This window comes from Pyrgilauda ruficollis, unplaced genomic scaffold (assembly GCF_017590135.1).
Source record: "Pyrgilauda ruficollis isolate IOZ18807 unplaced genomic scaffold, ASM1759013v1 scaffold214, whole genome shotgun sequence".
NCBI lineage: Eukaryota > Metazoa > Chordata > Aves > Passeriformes > Passeridae > Pyrgilauda > Pyrgilauda ruficollis.
The window spans coordinates 100,908-123,648 of record NW_024520762.1 but is presented as its reverse complement, the minus strand read 5'-3'; the positions used below and the strand labels follow the sequence as shown (position 1 = coordinate 123,648).

Here is a 22,741-nt window from a genome sequence, read left to right as displayed (position 1 = left end):
AGGACACATCCCAGCAACTAATATGGCTCTTAGAGTGAACAACATTTGGAAAAGACTAGGAAGGAATCAAGCCCTACCCCAATACCCCAGCAAGGCCCTCCTTATTTCTGTCCTGGGCAGCTCATCCATAGGACCACAACACTGTAGCCTTCTGGTCACTTCTCACAGAGCTTCTGCTGAGCGCTTGTCTCTTACTTGGCTCTTTGTCTCAGAAAGACAGTTGATTTCCTGGGCCTTGATTGTCTTCCTCTGGAGCACCCTCCTCCTGGACCTGCTACCAGCTGCAGCAAGTTAAACACCTGAGCCACTAGGAACACTCTGTGATCTCTGCTGTCAGGTGTAGGAGAGTGGCTTAGAGACACCAGAAACCACTTCATGCTCCTCCACACCTGGGATGTCACCACTTCACTGTCCCTGCTGTCACCATGCCTTGTGGACATCTCTGTTTTAACCATTCATCCTGAAATGGGAAGAAACTGTACTTGGAGCTTTGTGGGCACCTGCTTGGAGCTACACGAGCAGCTCTGAGCTAAGGACAGCCTTGATGAAGCAGGGCCAGAGTGGTGGCAGTAGCAGTCTGAGGTAGCAGCTTTGAGGATTCTTTAAAGTTTGTTAATCTTAAAGATACTGGGTTATCCAAAAGCTCAGCTGTGTGCTTGGGAAAAAGAAGTCTGTAAGAGCTCCTATCTGCCTGTGTTTATCCTGAAAACAGGTTAAAGTTGACATTATGGCTGTGGAGCTCTCCCTAAGTTGGCCTAAGCTGCCCTATGTTTTTCAGTAGTAATGCTGAAAATTTCGGAGCTCAAATGGTTTTGTGCTGAAGCAGATTAGAAAGCAACGGTTTGTACCCTCTCTATTATTTGCAGAGCACATGTTAAGCAAAGTCATACCCAGCTGCTCCCACAGCAAAGCCTGCTGCTCATCCCATTACAGGATGTGGCTATAGCTGAATGCCAATGCTGCCAGCCAGGCTGGCCTGGTTCAGGCCAGGGGCACCACTGCTCCAGAGGAGCTGTCCATACTCCCAGTGTCAAGGCATTGTGTAAGAGTGGGCTTGGATCTAGATGTTCCAAAAGATACCTGTACTCAAGGCTCTCCATTGCCCTTCTGGCATGGGTCTCTTAAGAACTCCTATTGCCAAATGTTCCCTTCAGCCAGGTATGCTGTGAAGCATTCCTTGTTTTCCTTCTTACAAGCTGTAAGCCTTATGCAGAAGCATGATTCAGGGATCTGGGTTTCCAAAGAAAACCTAGAGCACTGCAACACCTGCACACATGTGGGGACAAAGTTGGCAATACTAACACCATCCCTGCCCTCAGGTGCCTTGCTGGCCTTAATGCACCCACTCTGGTGACTGGCACATCCTTCCTGACCATCCCAAAAACAGGAGCTCCCAAAAATGCTTCACATAATCCAATAGCACTTTAACATAGGAATTATGGGAGCCCTCTCTTCACATCTGACTAGAAAGACCATAGGCAGAAAGTTTGCATTAGCCACAGAAAGACCACCCTCCCTGACAGCAGTAGTGGTGCACTATGTGCACCAGAGGAGAGGAGTGGGACACTGCTGGTGTCACTGGTCCTGCAAACACAGAGGGTTTAAGGATCCACTTCAGCAGACAATACAGGTAAAATCCAGGCTGACTTCCTGTACCTCTTCCACACACCCAGAGGGCCATTTCACCCTAGAGATAAGGAGTGCAGCTCATAAGCCAGAGAGGGAAGAGTTCAATACCGCTGTCAGGAACAACAAAAAACTGCATCTCAGTCCTTATTTCCAGCAGTGCGTATCTCAGAACAGGGCAAAATCCTCCTCCCTCTTATCCCCAGAAGTTACATATGGAGGGGAGAAAAGTACCTGGCTTCCTGCAGTGCAAGATTTTGCTCAGGAATCTTCATCCCAATAGCCAGAGCTCTTTTGAATGCACTTGAGTTTGAGAAGGTGTAGAGGGGAGGGTAACCCTAAAGCCTGCACTGAGTAGAAAAGCAGGGAGGGGCTGCTTTGATGCAACTCTTCCAGTCTGAAAGCCCTTGATTTGACAGAGACCCATAGTCAAGGCTTCCTTTTTCACAAGGGCGGAGAACATGGATGTGAGAATTTGTCTCCATTGCGACGATTGTCAGACAGCTCAGGCTGTTTGTCATCTGGTTGTAGCAAAGGGGCTGAATGCTTTCCGTGGTAACACAAAATGATTTTTCCTACACTGAATGCAGTACTGTTACTAAAGTGGTATTTTCCACTTGGTGGCTTGAGACCTAAGGCTGCAGATTGGAAAGCAGCATATGCCATATCCAATTATCTCATTACATATGAGAACGGCATTGATTGGAGAAAGAAAAACAAAGATTGGTATAAATGTATTTATGAGATTTAAAATAAAAATGTGATGTTTATATTTCCAGGAGTAAAAACAAAACAGAATTTTAGAATACCACAGCTATGCTCTTCAATAACTCATACTCAGCTGCCCCTGCAGTCTGCCAGAAAGGATAAATATGATTTTTCATCATTACATCTCTGCAGTAGAACAACAGACTTCCCATGCAAGGCATGCTACCTGGATCTTAGTCTAACAACTACAATCTCCTGCTTGCAGAGACAAACTCAGGGTTCAGAAGGTCAGATACAGCCAGTACCTGGCTGACTGGCAGCATGAAAATACAGCAAGGCCATAGGCTGGGGTGTGCCTCCAAAAAAATGAGCTTCAGTGCCAGCAAAGGAAGGACAGGACCTACTTTGAGCTGGATTTACTTTATAAAATGCTGTTTGGATGAGAGAAGTGAAACAAGACCCTTTCTGTACATTTCTCCATCATCTCCTTGCTCCCTCCAGCCCATCCCTGCTGTTCAAAGGCATTCTTGCTAACACCATACTCACCCTCTCCTGTGCTCCACTCCTTCTGAAGCCCTGCACCAGTCAGGGCTACCACAGAGTGTGCCATGCCAGGAGGGTGTTGTGCAAGCAGCACCTGTGCTCTGTCTTGCCAAGCTCTGGGCTCAGCCACCATGCCAGCTGCCCCTGCTCCAAATGTCCTGAAGGCAAGGGCAGAAGGGCCCAGCTGTGAACAGACAGCAGCCCAACCCTGATATTCAGCTACCCAGGGGGGCCATGGATCTGGAGTTGGATGGTGGGCAAGTGCAATGGCACTCAAATGTCATTAAAAATTCAGTATTGAATTAAAAATTCAGTATTGAATTAAAAATTCAGTACATCTGATTTCCTGGGTGCACCTAAGGGAAATACCCAGTGGTGCTGCTCTGACACTGCAGAGGTTCTGCAGAAAGGAAGCTCGCTCCAAGTCTGAGAGAAAAGCTACTTCACTGAGAGGTGTTTGGGGCTCCCTCACACCCATCCTGTCTCCAGCCATGGCCTGTGCGTGACACAGAAGGCGCAGAACTGGCTCAGCACACACACACCTCCATGATGTCCCAGCTACAGCATCTCAGGGTCCAGCTGCCCGGGCCCCTGGGACTTCCCATCCCATTAAACCCGTCTGCCTTTCTTAATACAACTTGTCAGAAGGAGGGAAGGTTCTGAACTTGTATCAGCGATTCACGGCTAAATTATCCCGGGTCAAGGGTGACCAGAGGCTGAAGAGCATCAACTTTCTCCCCAGTGCAGTTTGGGTACACATCCCTCCCCACAGGAGCTGGACCCCCGAGACCTGGAACTGCTCCATAGGGCTTTTGTGCGGCATTCAGGGAGGACCCAACAGCCACCGATGGCTTTGGGCTCTGCTCACTCAAGTACCGATCACCCCGGGCTGCCCGGTCCCACGGGCGACAGTCAGCCTAGACCCCGCAGAATGCTGACAGAAGCCGCCCGAGGTGAATCGGCACACTTGCCCGGCCAGCTGCTGGCCCCGGCCTGCCCGGCGTCCCCGGCGCCGGCGCCGGCCCCGGCCCGCAGCCCGGCCGCGAGGCCGCCGCGCTCCTCGGGCGCCCCCGCGCGGCCCGGCGGGGCCCTGCCGCATACCCGGACCCGGCGGCAGCCGCGCTGGCCCTTGGTGCCCCATGGCGTGCCGCTGTCGTCACGGGCTGGGCAGAATCGCCAGGAGACACGATGGGTCCCTTCCTCCTCTCCACGCCACAGCTGGTGGGCAGGAGAGACATGAAGGCAGGAGCCAGGCCTTGGGCACCACGAGCTAGGGAATACGCTCCAAGAAATGGGAGGCGTCAGAGCAGGGGCTCCATGAGGCAGAGCAGACGAGCGTAGGGGTGAGGGAATAGAGCTGCCACGAGAAGCCTGGGCAAAGTAACTAGGAGCCACCCGACCCAGACAAAAGAACCACCTTGCTAGAGGTCAAGGAGCTACAGCTTTCCAGTGAGAGGCTTTAGGACCAGTTCCTGCTCAAAAATGTTCACTCCTAAAATACAGTGTCAGCCTTCAGTGTCTCAGAATTTGCTGCCAAGAAATCCATTGAAGAACTGCTCTCACCTCACCCAAAACACCTGGGTTGTTTTACCCATCAGCTTTAGCACACACCTTCAGGCCTTACCTCCATGCAGCTCCCACAGCTGGCATGCCTCAAAACAGATCCAGTGCAGTTAACCACATTGTCCCCATCCCACACTGCAGCACTTTACTGAACCCACACAGGATTTGCTGGTACCACGAGAAGCCCCATATTCTGAGACAGACACATTCTATATGTGTTGGTCAGCAGCTGTCCACCCTAGAGGGCAAGAAAGTGCTATTACTTGCCAAACAACGAAACAAAGAGCAGTGACCAAGTCCTTCAAATTTGGGTGACCTAATGTCAATCTGTTACTTAGTTTTATCTCCATACAAAGTTCCATGTAATCAAATCACCCACTCCCAGCATCCCCAAGCCAAAGTTGGACGAGTTTCTAAAGTCCTTGAAAATTTGTATACTGGAAACAAAATATAAAGTACAAGAAATGAAATCTTAAGAATAGGGGAAACAGTACAATATCAAAGTACATAAAAAGTAAATTTCTTATAGAGAAAAGGAAAAAAAAATTAAGAGGCTCCCAGTGAGCCAGCTTCTTCAAGAAGAGATCCAGATAGTACTGCAGCACTCCTTCATAGATTTATGACCCAAGAAAAGAAACCTTTCCTTTATCCATGCCAGTCTCCAGGCCAGCAGGTTAGGTGACTTTGGTGGAGTGCTCTTCAGCAGCACTTTGCATCCTGTGGGCTGGCAGTCCTTGGATGCAGCCCCTGGAGGATGCTGACAGAATCTCTCTACCTCCTTGGGAGTTCACATGCTTGGTTTTCTTGACTAACCACTAGGAGCAGCTTAACTTGTCTCTTCAGTCAGATTCAGACCCCTTGAGTGTCCTGCTGACTTCAGCCCGCTCAGCTCTGTTCTTAATATCTGACAAAGGCACTTTGGCATTGTGCTACTGAGAATAGTAAGGAGGAACAGGAGTTGTTCCAGTGACTGCAGTGCCTCTGGGTTTGTCATCACAAGCTGAGCTCATATGGATTAGTCTGGCAGCAAATTAATTTCTACAACCCATCTTAAATGGAAGATACAGTCCTCCTTGGACACAAAAACAGCTACACAGTTACCTTTTTTCTAGCCATACTTTATTGCAGGTGTATATATAATTATTTATGTTTTATTTTAAACAAGAAAATCCTTTCATGGAAAGGAGAAACTTTTACCATTAAAATAGAGTGATTATAACACGAGTATTTTACAAATATGTACAAATATTGGCAGCTAGTTTCTAACATCAGCTGATAAATGCTTACATGCTAATGTTTACCAAACTATCAAACTCAAAAATAAGAGATCTTCTAAATCCAAACAAAAAAATAAATGTATTACTAGCAGAAACAGGTGTTTGTTGTTTTTTTTTTTAATACGAATACAAAAGTTGCATAATAGATATTCACAGTGCTTGTAAGATATTGATTCATTCTCAGTCTATACACAAAGTGTCTGGTCTCCCCTTCATATGCATATGTCACTTACAGGGAGCTGCACAGATGACAGAGAGAAGATGGTAAGACCTGTAGAATTTGCCTTCCCTACCAGCTATGAATAAATACAAGAACTCCTCAGGAATGTACAAGGCAGTGGATTAAATGCAAGAGTCAGTTATGCTGTTTTCAGTCATTGGTGCATTTTGTAACCAGCGGCAGCAGGATTACAGCACTGCCAAATCCTCTGGATGCCTGCTAACTGCAAAACCAGAACTGTGAGCTGCCTGGTGGCAATAAACACTTCTGTGATGTGGTTAGGCTGAAGCAGATAAGGATGTGATTGTCTTTGAGAGAAGTGTGCACATGGTGCACATGCATTTTATGACCCTTTTCCAAACAACTATACCCACTGAATTTTGACCTTTTTTTCCTGTTAACAACCATTCCCAGAACCACAAGTAACTGTGCATCTGCATGGGTAGGAGAGCAACAGGTTAGTGGCAGCCTCACTCCAGACCTCCCCCTCATGTGTTTTATGGACAGGCACTGTAGCATTAAGAGCCATCCCTCCAGCTCCGTGGTGCCTGCAAGAGCAAGGCTCCTGCATTGCTGCAAGGCTGTTTCCTTTTGTATAGCCACTGGCTTTCCTGGATCCTGGCCATGTCCATCTCCCGTGGCTTATGGCCAACCAGGACCCAGGTATCAGTGAGTGACTGACAGAGAGAGGCTTGACTGGACTGTTTAAGAGCAGCCAACCAGATTTCCTTTACCCATTTATTTCCATTTAGAAGAATTTATTTTGGATGCAGTAAACATACCTCGAATACTTTGCAAAGGCATTTTGGCTTTGTTTGGAACAAAGGATAAGAGGCTACAGTGAACACACACCTCCTATTTGGTCATTACAACAAGAAAGAACAGTGTGATCAAAGAGGGAACAGTCCATTAAGTCATGGCTACAGTGCACGCAGCTTGGGTCTGTCTCTACATGGCATTCACACAGAAGTAGCAAGACGATGGACTTCAAGGATTTGCTACTTTAATGACTTATGGGAATGCAATTTACCAGACAACTACTGAGCTTGCGTGCCCACCATCAAAGCAGCAGCTCAAACCTTCCTTGTCATAGTCTGGCTTCCTTCCTTTCCTGAATTAGGCTATCTTCAGCTTTTGATGATCAACACTGCACAACACACACTTCCCCAGCCAGTATTTCTTTCCTTCTAAAGTTTGCCAGAACACACCTAGATGGCTGTCAAAAGCTGGGCACAAAGCTGGGCCTTCAAGTACAAGCTTCCCAATGCTGGGAATTGATGAGGGGAGGAAACCAAACACATTTATTTGCATGTAACAAGGTAGCAGGATGTTTTCAACACCAAATGCTTGAATCAAACAGCATAATTATGATTATTTCCCTAGTGAGAGCCAGCACAGCCAGATCCACCACTCTCAAGATCACCAAAACAAGTACCCTCCGTCTGGCACACAAACACCCTACACCTGTACCATCATCAGCCCTGCAGCACCACACACACATATTTGCATGACCTATCCATGACTAAGTAGGACACAGTCACTCTGTCTGTCCTTGCAAAGTGACTTTCTCCAGTCCTTACATGCCTTCTATGCAGAGGGAAAAAATCTAAGGAACAGATTTATTAAAAACAAATAAAAGAACTACATTAAAGTATGAATCAAAGTAAGGGGTGATCATGCCTGGACAAATTCTCCAGTCACACTCCTCTCTTCAAAAGCCTGTCAATTAATGCTCTTGCCCTTTGTACTCTCAGAAGCAGCCAAGTAATTTGCTTTACTTCCTTCCTATCTCCAAGGATATAATGCCAATCTGCATCACAGCAGTAGTAGACAGCTGACAGTCAGTTCCATTTGTTGCAATAAAGAAAAAAAAAAAAAAAAAAAGAGACCACATATTGTATTTGGCTGGATGCTTACAACAAAATAGCAACAACAAAAGAAGAAGAAACTCCTGGCAGAGCAGGTCTTGCTCCCAGCACAGTGAATAAGCAACTTGTGTTCATTCAACTGAAACAGACACTTCCATACACAGCCCTCCAAATGTGCTAAGGGTATATCCTGGCCTGACAGCTGTTAGTAATGTTGCAGCAGCACAAACTGAAGACAAACTATCTGTACACTAAAATTAAGAAACATGGACCACAAGAGAAAGGCAAGAACATGACAAACTTTAGATTTCTGATTAATCCATTTAGAGAAAGTTTGCTTTACTAGCTCAGTGTTAGTTTTGGTCCACTGTTTTTTGGTTTTTGTGCTGGTTGTGTCCCTGCCAAGGGTGCAGGCTACTTCCACTTTCTGCTCAGACAGACACTACCAATGCCAGTGTTAAGTGCTACACTCCAGCTGATTTGCCCTGTAGCCAGGTCTGCAGAAGCGATGCCACTTACTAATACAGAACTGAATAACGAAGCCGCTCACCATCTCCTGCAAGAGAGATGTTAATGAGGTATATATTGCCATGATGAGCTGTTTCCTGGTATGGAAGAGCTCCAATCTCATTACACCACAAACTCCTCTGGGAGCTGGTCATCTCCCAGAAGATCCAAGGAGAGGCAGTTCATAGATCGCTTCCCGTAAAGGGCAGACTTGGTTTTGCAGTCCGCTGTGGAATACACACAGCCATAGAGAGACAGCGTATCCTCAAGGCTGCAGCCGAAGGTGTAGCTGTGGGACGTGTCTGAAGACAGTGTGGCACTTAGTGATGGGTGCCGGCGCTTGTACAAACGGATGTCATCCAAACTCTGGCTGTGCTGGTCCATGCAGCTCCGGCTTTTGGGCGATCTGACCTGCCAGTTCAGCAAGACACACACGAATAAAAACAATGAGCTCAGACACAGCCTAAGGATGCTGGCTATGCATGCTAAAAGTTTCTCAAAATTGTTCTTCCCCACTTTCAAAAGAGCTCCACCAGCCTTCTGAAGGATGTTGGCTTAAAGAAGGAGCTGTGAACAATTCAGAAATTACAAGTGCATTAAACTGCCATGCCATGTTGAGCTGGATCCTGATCTGTGTGCCCTGTGTCTTCAAGTGTCCAATACAATGGATGAAACACTTGACAGATACTGACACCCAAATGACCTCACACTTCTTGGCAGACCCAAGCAGTTGTCCTCAAGTGGACAAAGTGCACTTAACAAAAAAACTACCCCAAGTGCTTGAATACATTAAGTTTAATGAGCTGAAAGGAAGGTTCAGAAGGCAACCATGCAAACTAATGGGATACAGTGTCCAGTAATTGCCACAAACAGTTTCATCTACATAACACTGTTCCATAAAGAGTAACAACAAATCAGCAGTAATTCCCAGAGGCACCATCTTGCTACACAAGCCTCTGTGAAAGAATTATTGACCATTTGAGAGTATTTCCAGCTTCTACACTTGTATTTTTTTCTCACTCTGCCTCTTTAATAATCACCTGTGAAATGCTTATATTGAGGCTAATTTGAAGAATATAATTTTGAAACCAAGACACTTCTACTTGCACCACAGAAAACTTACTCCCAGTATAATTTCTCTCACTGCCATGGGAGGGGAATTAAAAAACTACCCTGAGGAAATCCTGTGCTGGCTCAGCTGTACTCCCAGAAACAGGAATATGTTGCAGTGGCTCGTCAACGCTCAGGAAACCCTGCAGCATTAGTTACAGGGCCTTGTAAGGAATATTTTGATAGTTTTCTAAGAAGCCACCACTTGGTAATGTGATGCACTAAAGTGGCAGCCAGGTCTCTGCAATCATATAGATAGTCCTCTGTTGAGCAGAACCATTTTTATAAAACAGATGCCCCATGATCATTTAACAGCGTACACATGGTAACAGCAGTAACTTTAAAAACATTACAGCTTTAAGCAAGATGCCCACTTTCAGCCATGAGCTCTTAAGTCTTCCACTCAAACATTATGATTTGTACTGTATGGTCTTTAGCGTTGGAAAAAATAACCAAGATTTTGTTCAAATCCCCTACAGCACTTTATGGGCTATTTTGCTGATAAATGAAAATTTCTTATGATTTTTGACTGGGTCCAGAAAGAAACATAGAAAATTAAAAACAAAGTCTTAAGAAGTGATTGGAATCCCTGTTAAGAGTTTTAGAATTCTCTCAGCAGATAAGGTAATTTTGGATTAAGAGAGGGAAGAAAGGGTAGCGGTGCTTTTTTTTTGGTTTTTGTTTTGTTTGGTTGGGTTTTTTTAAAAAACCACATTTCTACCCCAGTGGGTACAGCTACACTTTGAAATGAAGTCCTAAAAAGACATTTTAATAAGCTTCTTCCAAATATATCTTCTTCTGTGACGTACTTTACCATATATAGTTTTCCTTTCTCAAGTGTTTGGTGAAAAGAAAACCTTGACAACAAAGACTTCAGTACACACAGATTATAATCACACAAATGATATAACAATTAGATCTTGAGCATCTGGTTTTGCTCTGATGTAAGCTACTTCTGGTTTCAAGATGATCAAGTTTGCTACTCACATCCAAACTGCATAGATGGTCTTTGCTCTGTATTGCACTGAAAATTCTGAAGTGGTTGATTTTCCATGTGTCATCCAGAACACTAAGGTAGATAATAATCGGCTTGCAAGATCTCCCTGCTGATTGCTCCAAACCTTTCTATACTATTCTGAGCCAAAATGTTGCTCTTATCCTATTCCTGAGAGCAGTAGCTGACCAGCAGCTGGTTTTGATTATGTAAGAATGTAAGAATCAGTCAAATCCAAACTAATCCAGGTGTCCTGATTTACAGCTGCCTCCATTACACTAGACCTTGGTTCAATGCCCACACACAGACCCTCCTGCTCAGCAACCTTTCCCTTACCTGGTGAAGGGATTCCACACTTTGGCCTCTCATTTTGATTAGTGTGACTTGCACCACGGATAGAGATTCCTGATTTATAGCTGCAAAGGAGAAGCAGGAAGTAAAAAGCAGTGCAAGTTTGAGGTTTTCTGGGCAATAGAAAAGGGAAGTTGTTCTCACAGGCCACATTGAAACAGTACTATCCTCTTAAGACAAATATAAATCATTAAGCACCCTCAATGCTCCAGGAGTTTTGCTCAAAAGCACTCATTTTTGGCCCTAAAGATAAACATTTGAAAACTTTCAAGGAAACAGTTTCTTGCCAACTTGTCCCATTTTCACCCTTCTTGCTTTCCTGTAAAGGCTGTATATATTAAGGCCAGACAACTCCTGCATAGCCCTGCTGCCTGGCTGTTCCTGTATCACAAGCCACAAAACTTTACCTAATAATTCCTGCGACCATCCCATTATTCTGTGGTTGAGCCCCTTGGCTGTTTTGTGGCATACAAGATATTAAAGCATATTCCTTCCCTACAAAAGGTTCACCTCAATTATCTTTTTGTCATTAACTGAATATAAGCTTGGCACTTTAGAGAAGGGAGACTTTGAGGACCACAGAGGTGAGCAGCACTGTACATACAATACAGAATGCTGGCCTGTAAACTCTAAATGAGCTGCCTGCAAATCCTGTTGCAGTAGGGCAGTAAATAGCACTGGCAGCTGTTTAGAAGGAGATAAGAGGTTTTGTAGAACTCACAGATTACGCCTGTTGCTAGAGCTTTAAAGAACAGCATTAAGCAGCAGCAGAAAGCCATCTCACCTTGGCCACTAGCAGCATCTAGAGGCAGGGATTCAACAGATTCTCCCACAGTGGCCTCCTCTAACTGGTGTCCCTCTAAAGGCTCATCTACAGGCATCTCCTCTGGCTCATCTACTGCCAGCTCAAGCTCTAGGAAGAAGAGAACAGGAGGAGAATGGTTAGCATTACACTTGGGCTCCAAGCTGCTGTACAGTCTCTTACTCCCTGCCCTCCTGCAAGAGAAGACAAAAGTTGGCTTAGAAGTTGCTCCACATGTCAAAATTCTTTACCATCATCCTGAGTGTCATCTTCAGCCTGCCCTTTGCTGCCACTGTCAATGCCAGAGCTACCGTAGCTGATGGTTGAGCTGTAGGATTTCTTTTTCCTATGCATGTGGTCAGTGCTGAAGGGCTCATCCACAGACATTTCCACAGACACGCGGTGCCTGGAGTCAGCCTCAATGCCCGAGGTGTGGGAGCTGCCATGACTCCCAGTGGACTGGCGCGAGAGGCGGTTATCCCTGCGGCTGCCACCACTGCTCCCACTGCCATGGGAGTTCTTGTCACATGGGTCCAGGTCCATGTCTAGAGTGTCGCTGATATAGGACTCCCGGTAGCGCTTCTTCTCTGAGGGAGAAACTAGTGAGAACTTTAAGGAAGGGTAACAAAATATATTCAGAAGTTCTGTTGGCATCAGCCAACAACTAAGAAACAACTGCAGCGGCTACTGAACAAATACAGGGACAGCTTTGTATTTTGTTTGTTCAACAAATGGATGCTCATGTGGTTGCAAAAGAATTACTCATACTTGCAGTACAATCAGCATCTCCTAAATTAGAACAAGCAGGTAGAGGTAGTTATGATACAGAAAACAGTAGGTTTCCGAGTGAAGGTCAATAACAGCAAAGTAAAAAAAAAAGCAAACAAAAAAAAGGAATTACTTAGTGAAATTTAGTGCTCAGTCTTTAAAATCAGATGCACTGATTGGTTCTTGAAATACCCACCACTACATGAAGTCAACTAAGAACAAGATTCCTGTGGCTGGCATTTAGTAATGATTTATTATTTCTCCCGTGGCTTGTATGTGCTGAGGGTGGTTGAGAAATCCATGTAACGGACAAAAAACAACCGAGGGCTTTTTGCCCACAGGCACTTGATCAGTGAGCCTTTCTACAGGTGACTGGCACGTGCCACTGGCTGCACCCACACAGTTCAAGGCCACTGCTGTAACCCCACTGAAGGGAAAGACAGAAACCACTTGAGAGAAGATATCCATCTATTGCTCTCACACAAACACGCTTTCCAATCACAGTCAACAATGTGGGAGCCACAAATACTTCTTAGGAATGGACTTGAAACGTACCTAACACCTCTGCTTCTAACACTGGCTCCCTGATAAGGCAGAAACACCATTAATTAGATGAGAGTAGGCACCATGAAACAACAGAAGAGACTAACGCACTGTACTCTTCCTCTTACTAAACTCACTTGGGTGTTCCGTAACATACCTTCAGCCTCCTCCAGTTTTTGGATCTGCTTCAAAACTGGCTGAATATTCAGAAAGAGCCGGTGGCTGTTGCTGAGTAGCTGCAGCAAATGGCGTGACCTGAAGGGGCAACCCGTGTAGTAAACCAGTTTCCGTGCAGAGGGCAAACCATCTGGCTGGATTTCAAATTTTTTCCCCTGCACAAAGAGGAAAGATGTGAAAGACATGAGCAAGAGCGCATTTTCAGCCACACAGCTACCAGAGATAGTAGTAGTCTCATGCGTGCACGTGACAGGACTTGACGCAGCAGCACAGGCAGGCCGACAGCCACATCCCAGGTTGGCAGCCACTGGCAGATGGCTTCCATTCCATCATACTCACCAGAAAGGCCAGCTTCCCGATGTGTGACCAGGGAAAGTCGTAGAGGAGCTGGCGAACGTGATTCACCTCCTGCAACACATCAAACTCAGAGTGACACAGGGACTGGCAGGTACAGGGTGGAATCAGTGATGTGCTAAGAATTTGCAAACAACCAAGAATTTGAGACATGTGGAGCCCAGGGTTTGCAGGGGAGGCAGAGGAGCCGCGGTGAGGGGGGGGGACAGGGAACTGGGCAGAGTTACTGCTAAACCAGAAGGCTTTCACAGCAGTCTGTTACCTGATAGATGTGCATTCCTCTCAGGGTCAGGCCCAGGATAACTGTCGGTCGATCCTCCTTCTTATCCTAAAAGAACAGAAGAGTCAAAGGTTAATCTACAAAGGCCATGCTCTTGTTCTGGCACCTACTGCAGGAGAGGTAGCAGGACTCCTCATCACACAGATGCCATCAGCTCATTTGGTTTTTATTATGTTTGTAAAGTGCACCTGGCCTTGTTGACCCCTGAAATACCTACACCTAAAATCCTCTCATCCTGGGAGGCTCAGGCATTTCACCAGCATATGTCCTAGCTGCCCTGGACAGGGAATCCTGTAGCTTTAGTGATTTGAGAATATGGACAATTACTGTTCTCAGAGGTACCTTGTAACCTCTCTTGTTACCACATGCTGTCTCTGCTGTCCCCATGAACATGCACCACTCTTGCTCTCCAGGTGACAGAGGGCCCAAAACAGAAGGGGAACTCATTCCCCTCTCCTTGCCCTCCCTCTCTCTACTATTCCCATCCAGGAATTTGCTAAATCTTAGGTAGCTTTTGGCTGGGGCGGGAGCTAATCACGCCCAGTTATTGGGACTTTCATTCTAACATTCAATATTGGTGTTGGGAGTAGGTGGTTTTTACACAAGTTTTAGTATCTGGGTTGAAATACTGTGTTTTAACTCCTGCTGCATCTTGGTATGACATGCTTGGTCTCTATCCATATTCTTTTGCTTGAAGACCAAAAATATCATAAGCTAATTCTTTCAGCCTCTCATAACACAACAGAGTTAGGGAGGAGAACATATGCATTTTTTTTGTTAGGAGGAAAAGCAGAAAGAAAATCTGGAGGTAAAAATGTATGGGCTCACAAAGCTCAAACTTTATGTCACAACTCATCTTTATTTACATCTCTCCTCATCTGGCTTGCAAGATACAAGCCTTATGCCATCACATTACCCCACCCTTTGTCCCTGGTACCATCCCTGTCTTCAGCTCAAAGTAAGAAATATTAAGAAATAATAAGAAATATTTTCTGCCTCCTAAGGACAAAGAGCTTTGTAAATCAGTATTGGTCTGAATGAGAGACAGGGGGTGTGTTGTATTTTCCTTAGCTCCCAACCTCAGCAGAAGCCATGAGGACAGTGTTAAGACACAAGTGCCTGCTTTTGAAATCTCAGGGCAACCAGCCCACCAACACCTTCACCAACTCCTCTGCACTTGCTCAGGCGATCTGTGACCCAAGCATCACCTAGGAGGAGCATCTCTCACCACAAAATGAGACAACTGTGTCACACGGCAGAAATAAGACTCTATTAAGGATCAAACAACACATGGAAGAGTACATGATGCCTAAATTCAAGTCGACCAGGAATTTAAATATTAAGAGCAACCAATTTCACAGCCTTGGTGTTTTTGGATGTAAAATGTATCATGTCCTGCCAGCTGGATTTCTTATGGCATTCAAGTGTAACTAACTCTCTCATGACTGCATCACTAACAGCATTAAGAATCAAAACAGAGAACAGAAGAGAAGGTAGGCGAACATTTTTGATTTGCAAGCAACTAAGCCTGGACTACTGATCAAAACTTATTTTGTCTAGAGAATGCACGTTTCTTCAGTAACTAGAGCTGTTAGATGTGTTCGAAGGACACGTATACTTCCCAGACATAATTCCCTCTGAGCACAAAACCCCAAAAAGTTTATGAGTCTGACAAGGAATGTATCTCCATTTGAAAAAAAAGCCCAAGCCATTCCTAGTTGCATAGGCAGGTTTCACTCACCTAAGTGGAACAGAAAACTTCTCATTAGTCCCATTTCTAGATCTAAACACTTAGCATGTGAAAATGAAGCACCTTCTGTTTAAGCAGGTTTGGGTAAGGAGTCTAACAAGCAATGATGTAGGAATCCAAAACTACCAAGAAAAGCATACAGCTGAAAAAACGCCAACCACTCTGGCAGGGTTGGAGAAGCAATGGGATTTGAAAGTTGGAATGACTCAGTGTCACCTTCAGTTGTTACACGACATTTGTGTGAAAGCTGGCTGACCTTTTGTCATTATTTCAATGAACTACAACAAGAAAAAAAAAGAGGCTTCATTGATTTCCCCGGTGCAATTCTACTGACAGGCAGGGACAAATATGAAGTTTTGCCATTCCTGTGGCCAGTTTCTTGGCTGAGGAACAAAACTAAATTCCAGCTATATCTGTATACTGGCAACGAATTTGTTTGTGGCGACAGCCCTCATTTGGCTGAGCATTTTAGATTTGTTTGGCCTCTCTAAATCAGAGGCAACTGTCCCTCAAACAGAAAGAGAAAAATGCCATGGTGCACGCAATTAATGATGGGAGAGAAGTTCAAAATAAGAAGCTCTTTGTTTAACCTTCTGCAGCCTGTAGAAGTGGACGGGCACATCTTCCAGTAGGCAGGACTCCTTAATGAACTTCAGCACTGCTTCCTTAGCGCTCAGCCCTTGCTGTTCTCGGTGCATCTCTGGGGCATGTTTCAAGATGTAGTCGCTCCCCCTCTTTGCAATTATCTAAACCACAAAGAAAACAAACAGGTCAGCAACTCTTCAGCAATCCCCATGAGAGGCAGCTGTGATCAACAGAAAAGCAGGGGCTGGAGGTGGAGGAGGTTCATACATTCCCTCAAGATGTTGGTCGGTGTTTACCTCTGCCTCCCGGAAGGATAAGCATTTAAAGCGCCCCAGATAACACTGATATCTCCAAACAGATCCTAGTGGCAAAACTGTAACAGACCAAGACTACAGAGGTCATGTCAGCCCTTTTCACTTTTAAGTATAGGAATTAGTTTTCCTAACTTTTGGCATCCATAAATGTTTATGGGCAGATAACAAATACTTCTCTGCATGCCAGCACAATCAGCAGCAACATCTCTGAAGAGGCAGAAAAACTAGGTTTTCCTTTTAAGACCAGAAACTACACATTAGGCTTATTTAGCATTTCTATTCTCAAAGGGGTGGACAACACTATCTCAAGGTATTTTTTTATCTATTAGGAGTGGTTGGCAGGCATGTGGCTTTACTAAGCAGTAGGAAAAACCTGCCCTGGGCCTTGTGCTCCTGCCCTGCCAAGTGTCCAGTTCCCATGTTTGCCCACATGCCCTCTCTGTTCAAGGCTACTGGGCAGCTCAGCCCTCTCCCATACTCAACTGGTTCTGTTCAGGCTGTGAGTGGCAGTGACAGGTAAGAGGGATGATTGGCTGAATTCACTTACCAACATCTCCCACCACCAGGGGCATTTAAAACTAGATTGCACCAGGCAGCTGAGAACATCCTGCCAGAAACAACATGTCCTGGCTCAAACCAACCAGACCCCATCACCACCTAGTTCCCGCTTACATTTAATATTAAAGCCCTTGCCTACTCTGTTTGCTAACACCTCTGCATGCCCTGCCAGATTGGTTGCTCTCCCACGAGGAAGGCTGGCCTTGGTGGAGAACAATATTGATGCCATCAGCTGTGCAGTGTCAGCAGAAAGAGATGTGCCAGCTCCACATTCAAAGCTGGGTAGGTCAGCCCAGAGCAGCAGTGCCTCTCCCCACTGGCACAAGACTTGGGGCAGCCCTTGGCCAAATGATATGAAGCATGTGTTGAAGGAAGTGATTGTGTTGGAGGAGGAGATTGCTCACTATCTCCCCAGGGGCAGGGAGAGAAGCGTCCCCATGCCTGCCAGATTTTGTTGTTTGTAATGATGTAACAAAGCACCCACATACTTGCTTGGGGCTGTGGCTCAGCACAGGTGAGCAACAATCTGTGATAAGGTTTTTAATTGCCTCAGAAACAGCACACAAGACACACCATTTCCAGTGCTTTGTTAGATACCTCCTGACAGGTGCCCCGTAACAAGGAATGGCATGGGATGAGGGCCTGTTGTCTGGAGAAAGGCCCACTACTGCACAGCAAAGCAGACAGGCTAGGATTTGTGCATAAAAGAGACTATTGGTCTTCAAGACAAGTCCTGTCACTAATCTGAACGTTCTCCCCAAAGCACAGGACAGGGCCATCTTACAGGGGAGATGCAACTTGCCTGGGACAAGCAGTCAACTAACAAAGTCTTAGCTAATTTGCCTTCATTTGACAACTAAATCAATTCTTGGTTTTAAGTCCTGAAGGGCACAAGTCACACCACACATGCTTATAAACAAACATGCAAACTCTTTCTCTTTCCTCTTACTGCACTTGAGGCAGAGATTAATGACAAAGCAAGCACCAGAGGCATTGCACAGCAGTATTACCCTGTAGAGTTTGGATCTATCCATTCCTGAGGCAAGCATTACAGAGAACAAAGGGAAATAGACTTGGCTTTGTAGCCCTGAGGTTTTCTGGAGAGCTTGAGTTGTGCAGATCTTGCTGATGTACCACTGGAAACACACAACCCTTTAAGCCACAGAAGAATTAAACAAAGACATCTGCACTGTCAGAGTTATTCATGTGACACCAACACATGCCATCACCAAGGAAGGATGCACCACCCACCTCACTGATGAGTGAGCCCAGGAACATGCACCTACATCCAGTGGAAAGACAAGAGATTTCTCCTGAAGGACCTTCAGGATGATACTCTACCCATCTGCCTGATCATTACAGTGGGAGATGGGGAAATTGCATGGCTGCAGTTAGGTACCACCTCGGCATAGCTCCTGCTGCATGCATGATCTGTTGACAGAAAGGCTCCCCCCAAACTTACCCATTGTGGGAAATAAGCCTGAGGTTCAAAATATTTGCCAGCATGGAGCTTCTCTCTGTAGTTGCCCAAGTCTGCCTGTAAGCTGTAGGCAGCCAGCAAGAAGTAGATTTCTTCTTTGTGGTTGCAATGAGACATAAGTACTTGCTCTTTGAGATGGCAGTAGTAGAGCTGCCGTGCCACCTTATCGCTGCAAGACAAAGGCAAATTTACTCCAAGAACAAAGTTCAGATAAGGCCCCTCAAAAACATCATCCTGCTGAGAAGAGGGATTAAACTTTGACATGTCTGATGTGAGCCAATGCCACCCTGATACAGCTGTGTGTATAAGGAGCACCAAACCAAGATCAAGGTCTTCTCCCACTAAGTGTTGTACAAACACGAGAAATGGTACCTTCTATCTTGAGGAGCGTGAGATCTAAGAAGTTAGGGCAGAAGGCAGATGAAAGAAAAATCACATCACACCTGTTTTGGAGACTGACTACAATCAAGCACTTCTGTTTCCCTGGAAAGCCTGTAGCAGCCAGGAGAGTCAACTCCCTTGGACTCCCAGTCCTGTTTCTTGCACACCTGTCCTCCTTTTCCCTCTAAACTTGGCACTGCTTTTTGTTTCACCTTGCCTTAGGCTCATGATAGTTTTTAACAGCTAATTGCCTGCAAGGTAGATCAAAAGACACGGGAGCCCTGGGCTTGTTTTTGTCTTCTTCCTCAAGCTGCTAAACAAGGACTGTCTGATAAGGAATAACTATGGCATAGCTTTGATAACCCACACACCCTGCCCTCAGAGATCATGGTAAGCAGGCTGCTGACATGTGCATGTAGATGAGGTGCTGGACACTACAGTCTGCTTGTAAAAGTGTGCAAGTATAGTTTTAAGGGGCCAGATAGCTATCTCTGCATGGCTTTACAAACCTCTCCAATTAAACTACTAGTACAAGAGAAATATGCCTGTGATGGTGGAGGATATGTAACTCGGGAGTGACAGAACGGTATGTACAAAAAAGGCAAAATTAAACAAAAAACACTTATCAGCCAGACAGACTCCATAAGAAAGAGTCCCCACTATCCAAAAATGAAAGACTGCGGAGAGAGAAAACACAGAAAACCACATGCTTTGCTCAAGACAAGAATGAATGCCAAAAATTTCGTAAAGATTTTAATCCATCTAAATGATACCAGCTCTTGGCTTCCCCCAGGGACCAAGCCACACCAGAAGCACTGATGTAAATTAACTCTGTCAGTTGTTAATTTTTAACTACCTCATCCTTTGTTCTGTACCATGGGTGAGGGTGGTGCTGTTTTGAGTGCAGCCCATATTCCATGTGAATGGACTACAAATGAAAAACTTTAACTTATGAAGTAATTTATTTTGTCCATGTATGAAAGTCCATTTCCAGGAGTAGACTGCACAGAGCACTGCTCAGATACAAAAAACAGATCCAAAGCATGTGCTTTGGAGTATAAATAACTGGTTTTGGTATATTCATTTGGCGCCTTTTATACAACCAAAAGACACAAGCAAAAGAGTGATAATCATGGTTTGAGACTGTCGTCATTCAACCTGCACTTTCAACACAGATGGAAAAGCATTCATAATTTTCCTAGGGATATGGAGTATGATTCAGGCAGAAAACCTTCATAGCTGAGTGAGAATATCTGTGAAGGTCTTAAAAAAATTCAAGCAGATTTTTAAAACTTATTTCAATGAGTTCACAGAGATGAGCTTAACAAAGGAACATTATTTTTCTTTCTTTTTAAGAACACACTGAATAATTCAAAACCCAGTAATTACCACAGAAGAGAACTTACCCTATTACTCTTCCATTTTCTATGTAGTATTGTACTCTAAAGAATGCAACAAATGGAGGGCTGAATTTCTCTGTCCCCTAAAGCAAAAACAGAAGATGAGTTAAATTATGATCAGCATCCAAAATTCCTGTTACCTATCTGGTAATGTTCTCTCCTTTGAAATTCACTCCCCATACTGCTTTTCATTTTCTACTCTTAGCAAGTTTTAGGAGGGACTCTGACTGTCTTGGAGGCTTATGACAATGAGGCATCACAAAACACTCAGGCTGAATGACAAAATCTCCTATGAAGAGCAGAAGATTTTAGATAGGAGGGATAAGCTGGTGTAAGACTCCCAGTGTAGCCTAGGGACACCCAGGCTGGCCCAGAATTACCTAGCTCAGCACCTGGCAGCACCACAAACATTCGTGCTGAACGCAACAAGTTTAACCCAGCCTCCCTCAAAGTGCCAGGCAAGGCAGCAGTGCAGTGTGCCACACTGGCACGGCCATGGCATTTCCAGGGCACTCCTAGGAGCAACCATCCATCCCTGCACCACACTACATCACCCAGCATGGACACACGTGCTGCCATGTTCAGCAGTCACTGCCTGGGGCTCAGGAGCACCAGTCTGGTATCAGCTACATGCTTTTTGTTTGGCAGGGCTCCTGGTTAGTTATTCACACATTCCTGCAGCCATAGAGCACAATGCAGTGGTGGTGTCTGCTTCACACTGAGGAGTGCTGTTAGAAGAAAGCCAGCATGAGGCCTGTTGTTTTAGCTACAGCCTATCTTTCCAACTTACAGGCTTGTTTGAACAGGAGAAAAAGAAAAAAAAAAGAACAAAGGGAAAAAGAAGAAAGGAACATCTTACTAGCTCATTCTCTTGTCTTTCCTACTTTGCCACTTTCATGTTCACACAGGTAACTTTGCTCCCACAGGCAATTCCAAGGCTTTGCTGGTCAGATTCATCTCACTGGGACAAGGTACATGGCATGCCCTCCACACCTGATGCAGCTTCTCGACCATGCAAACATCTCCATTTTAGTTCTGGAAGCTGTTCATAGTCACCCTATTTTATCAGCTGGACTGGGCTTTCCACCTGAAATCTCTTCATAGGAATTAAATCTTTGTCAACTAACCCAGTCCAATAGGCTAACTCATCTCAGACTGTAGTACTGCCAATGGCAACTCATTAAGTCTTTTGTGATTTGCATCACATCAGAGGTTCAACACATATCCTGACCAGGAAAGTGTAGCAAGAATCCAATCACAGAGAGACTTCAAAGCATACCCTATCCTGAGGTGACCAGAAACACCTTCTTTGGGAAGCTCTCACTGGCTGGACAGACAGCCCCTCTGCATGACTCTGGCTGTTTCTGAAGTAACTCTCACTTGTCTGGGAAAAGCAGAGCACATGCTTGGGGATAAGAGAAATGCCCAAACCTCACTAGTTATCTACAAACTTCAGTAAGTAGAAGAAATGGCAAGCATGCCTACTCTGCAAAGAAAACGCTTAGGCAAGGTGGAAAAAAGTAATTTACAACTTTTACAACGATCCAGTTAAGATATCTGAAAGCAATTGCATGCTATACTTTGTTCTAGACTACGGCTCCTCTATTAATGACACATGCAAACAGGCATTATCATGTCTGAATGAACAGTATTAAACAATGACATAAGCTTGTCTTTATTTCATGTAGTTTTTCCCTTGTCAGGGCTAGCTAGCCTTAAAGAACTAGGACTCGTCTCAAAATTTCCTTCCTCTCCCTCCACTGTCCTTTTGCACATACTGTGGGAAGAGTCACAGCTCCAGTCATTTCCCATGTACCAGATTCAAGTCACCAAAGGTTATTTTAGGCTGTTTTGCTTAAGGACAAAAATGAGGTCTCCAGACTAAGATCCAGACTAAATACAAATGGAAAACTGACCAACTGACCTTCTCCACTTCTGCAGCAGCCAAGCAACAACCATGTGGTTACTATCGCTCAGCTAAAGTTGCATAAGGGGCTGGTTTAACTAACTGTACAATTATGCAAAAGTCACTGCATCTTGTGACCAAAAAGTATTCTGCAGACCATCTTCAAAAAATGCTTTATGGACCTTAGTTTAAGAGTTTTCATTTCACTGTGCAGTCCAATAAAAAAGCAGCAGCTTGCAAAGTTAAACACCTCTCTTACTTTGGTGGTCTCTTTCTTCCATTCCTTTGAAAAGTATTTGCTAAGCTTCTGCTCCAGGTCTATAAAAACATATTCATTATCTGAAAGATAAGAAAAAATTAATTCAACATAAAATAATTGGAAATGTTTAGTCATTAAACATTTAGGTTACTCTACAAGTTATTTCCAAGCAATACATTTGCTGACCAGGAAATAGACAGGGCAGTGGGGAAAAAAAAAAAAAAAAAGAGTACTCTTAAATACATGTGCTACTCCAGACAGCATGGAAGGAAGGTCATTCACCCTTCAAGAGAACTGAGCTAAAGGTTCCCAAACATCTTAGCCAGAAATGCAGAATTCCTGCTTTATAATCATGAAGCCATTTACAAAAAAGGGAAGCATCATCTTACACAGCTAATTGTACTGTCAGCTTACCAG

The 22,741-nt window shown here is 44.9% G+C and overlaps 1 protein-coding gene across 2 annotated transcripts in view; it reads right to left on the bottom strand.

Annotated features, from left to right (window-relative positions):
• Positions 1 to 5,563: 5,563 nt before the first annotated feature.
• Positions 5,564 to 22,741, bottom strand: part of LOC121353957 (FERM domain-containing protein 6-like) — a 40,785-nt gene continuing 23,607 nt past the window's right edge. For both annotated transcript variants that reach the window (XM_041468191.1, XM_041468192.1), the window contains exons 4-14: positions 22,325 to 22,404; positions 20,166 to 20,242; positions 18,361 to 18,547; positions 16,032 to 16,187; positions 13,674 to 13,739; positions 13,397 to 13,465; positions 13,038 to 13,212; positions 11,821 to 12,156; positions 11,552 to 11,680; positions 10,753 to 10,832; positions 5,564 to 8,723 (exon numbers count right to left, since the gene is read on the bottom strand). In XM_041468191.1, the coding sequence (XP_041324125.1) occupies positions 8,436 to 8,723; positions 10,753 to 10,832; positions 11,552 to 11,680; positions 11,821 to 12,156; positions 13,038 to 13,212; positions 13,397 to 13,465; positions 13,674 to 13,739; positions 16,032 to 16,187; positions 18,361 to 18,547; positions 20,166 to 20,242; positions 22,325 to 22,404 (1,643 nt within the window). In that variant the 3' untranslated portion in view covers positions 5,564 to 8,435. The remainder of the gene's footprint in view (positions 8,724 to 10,752; positions 10,833 to 11,551; positions 11,681 to 11,820; positions 12,157 to 13,037; positions 13,213 to 13,396; positions 13,466 to 13,673; positions 13,740 to 16,031; positions 16,188 to 18,360; positions 18,548 to 20,165; positions 20,243 to 22,324; positions 22,405 to 22,741) is intronic.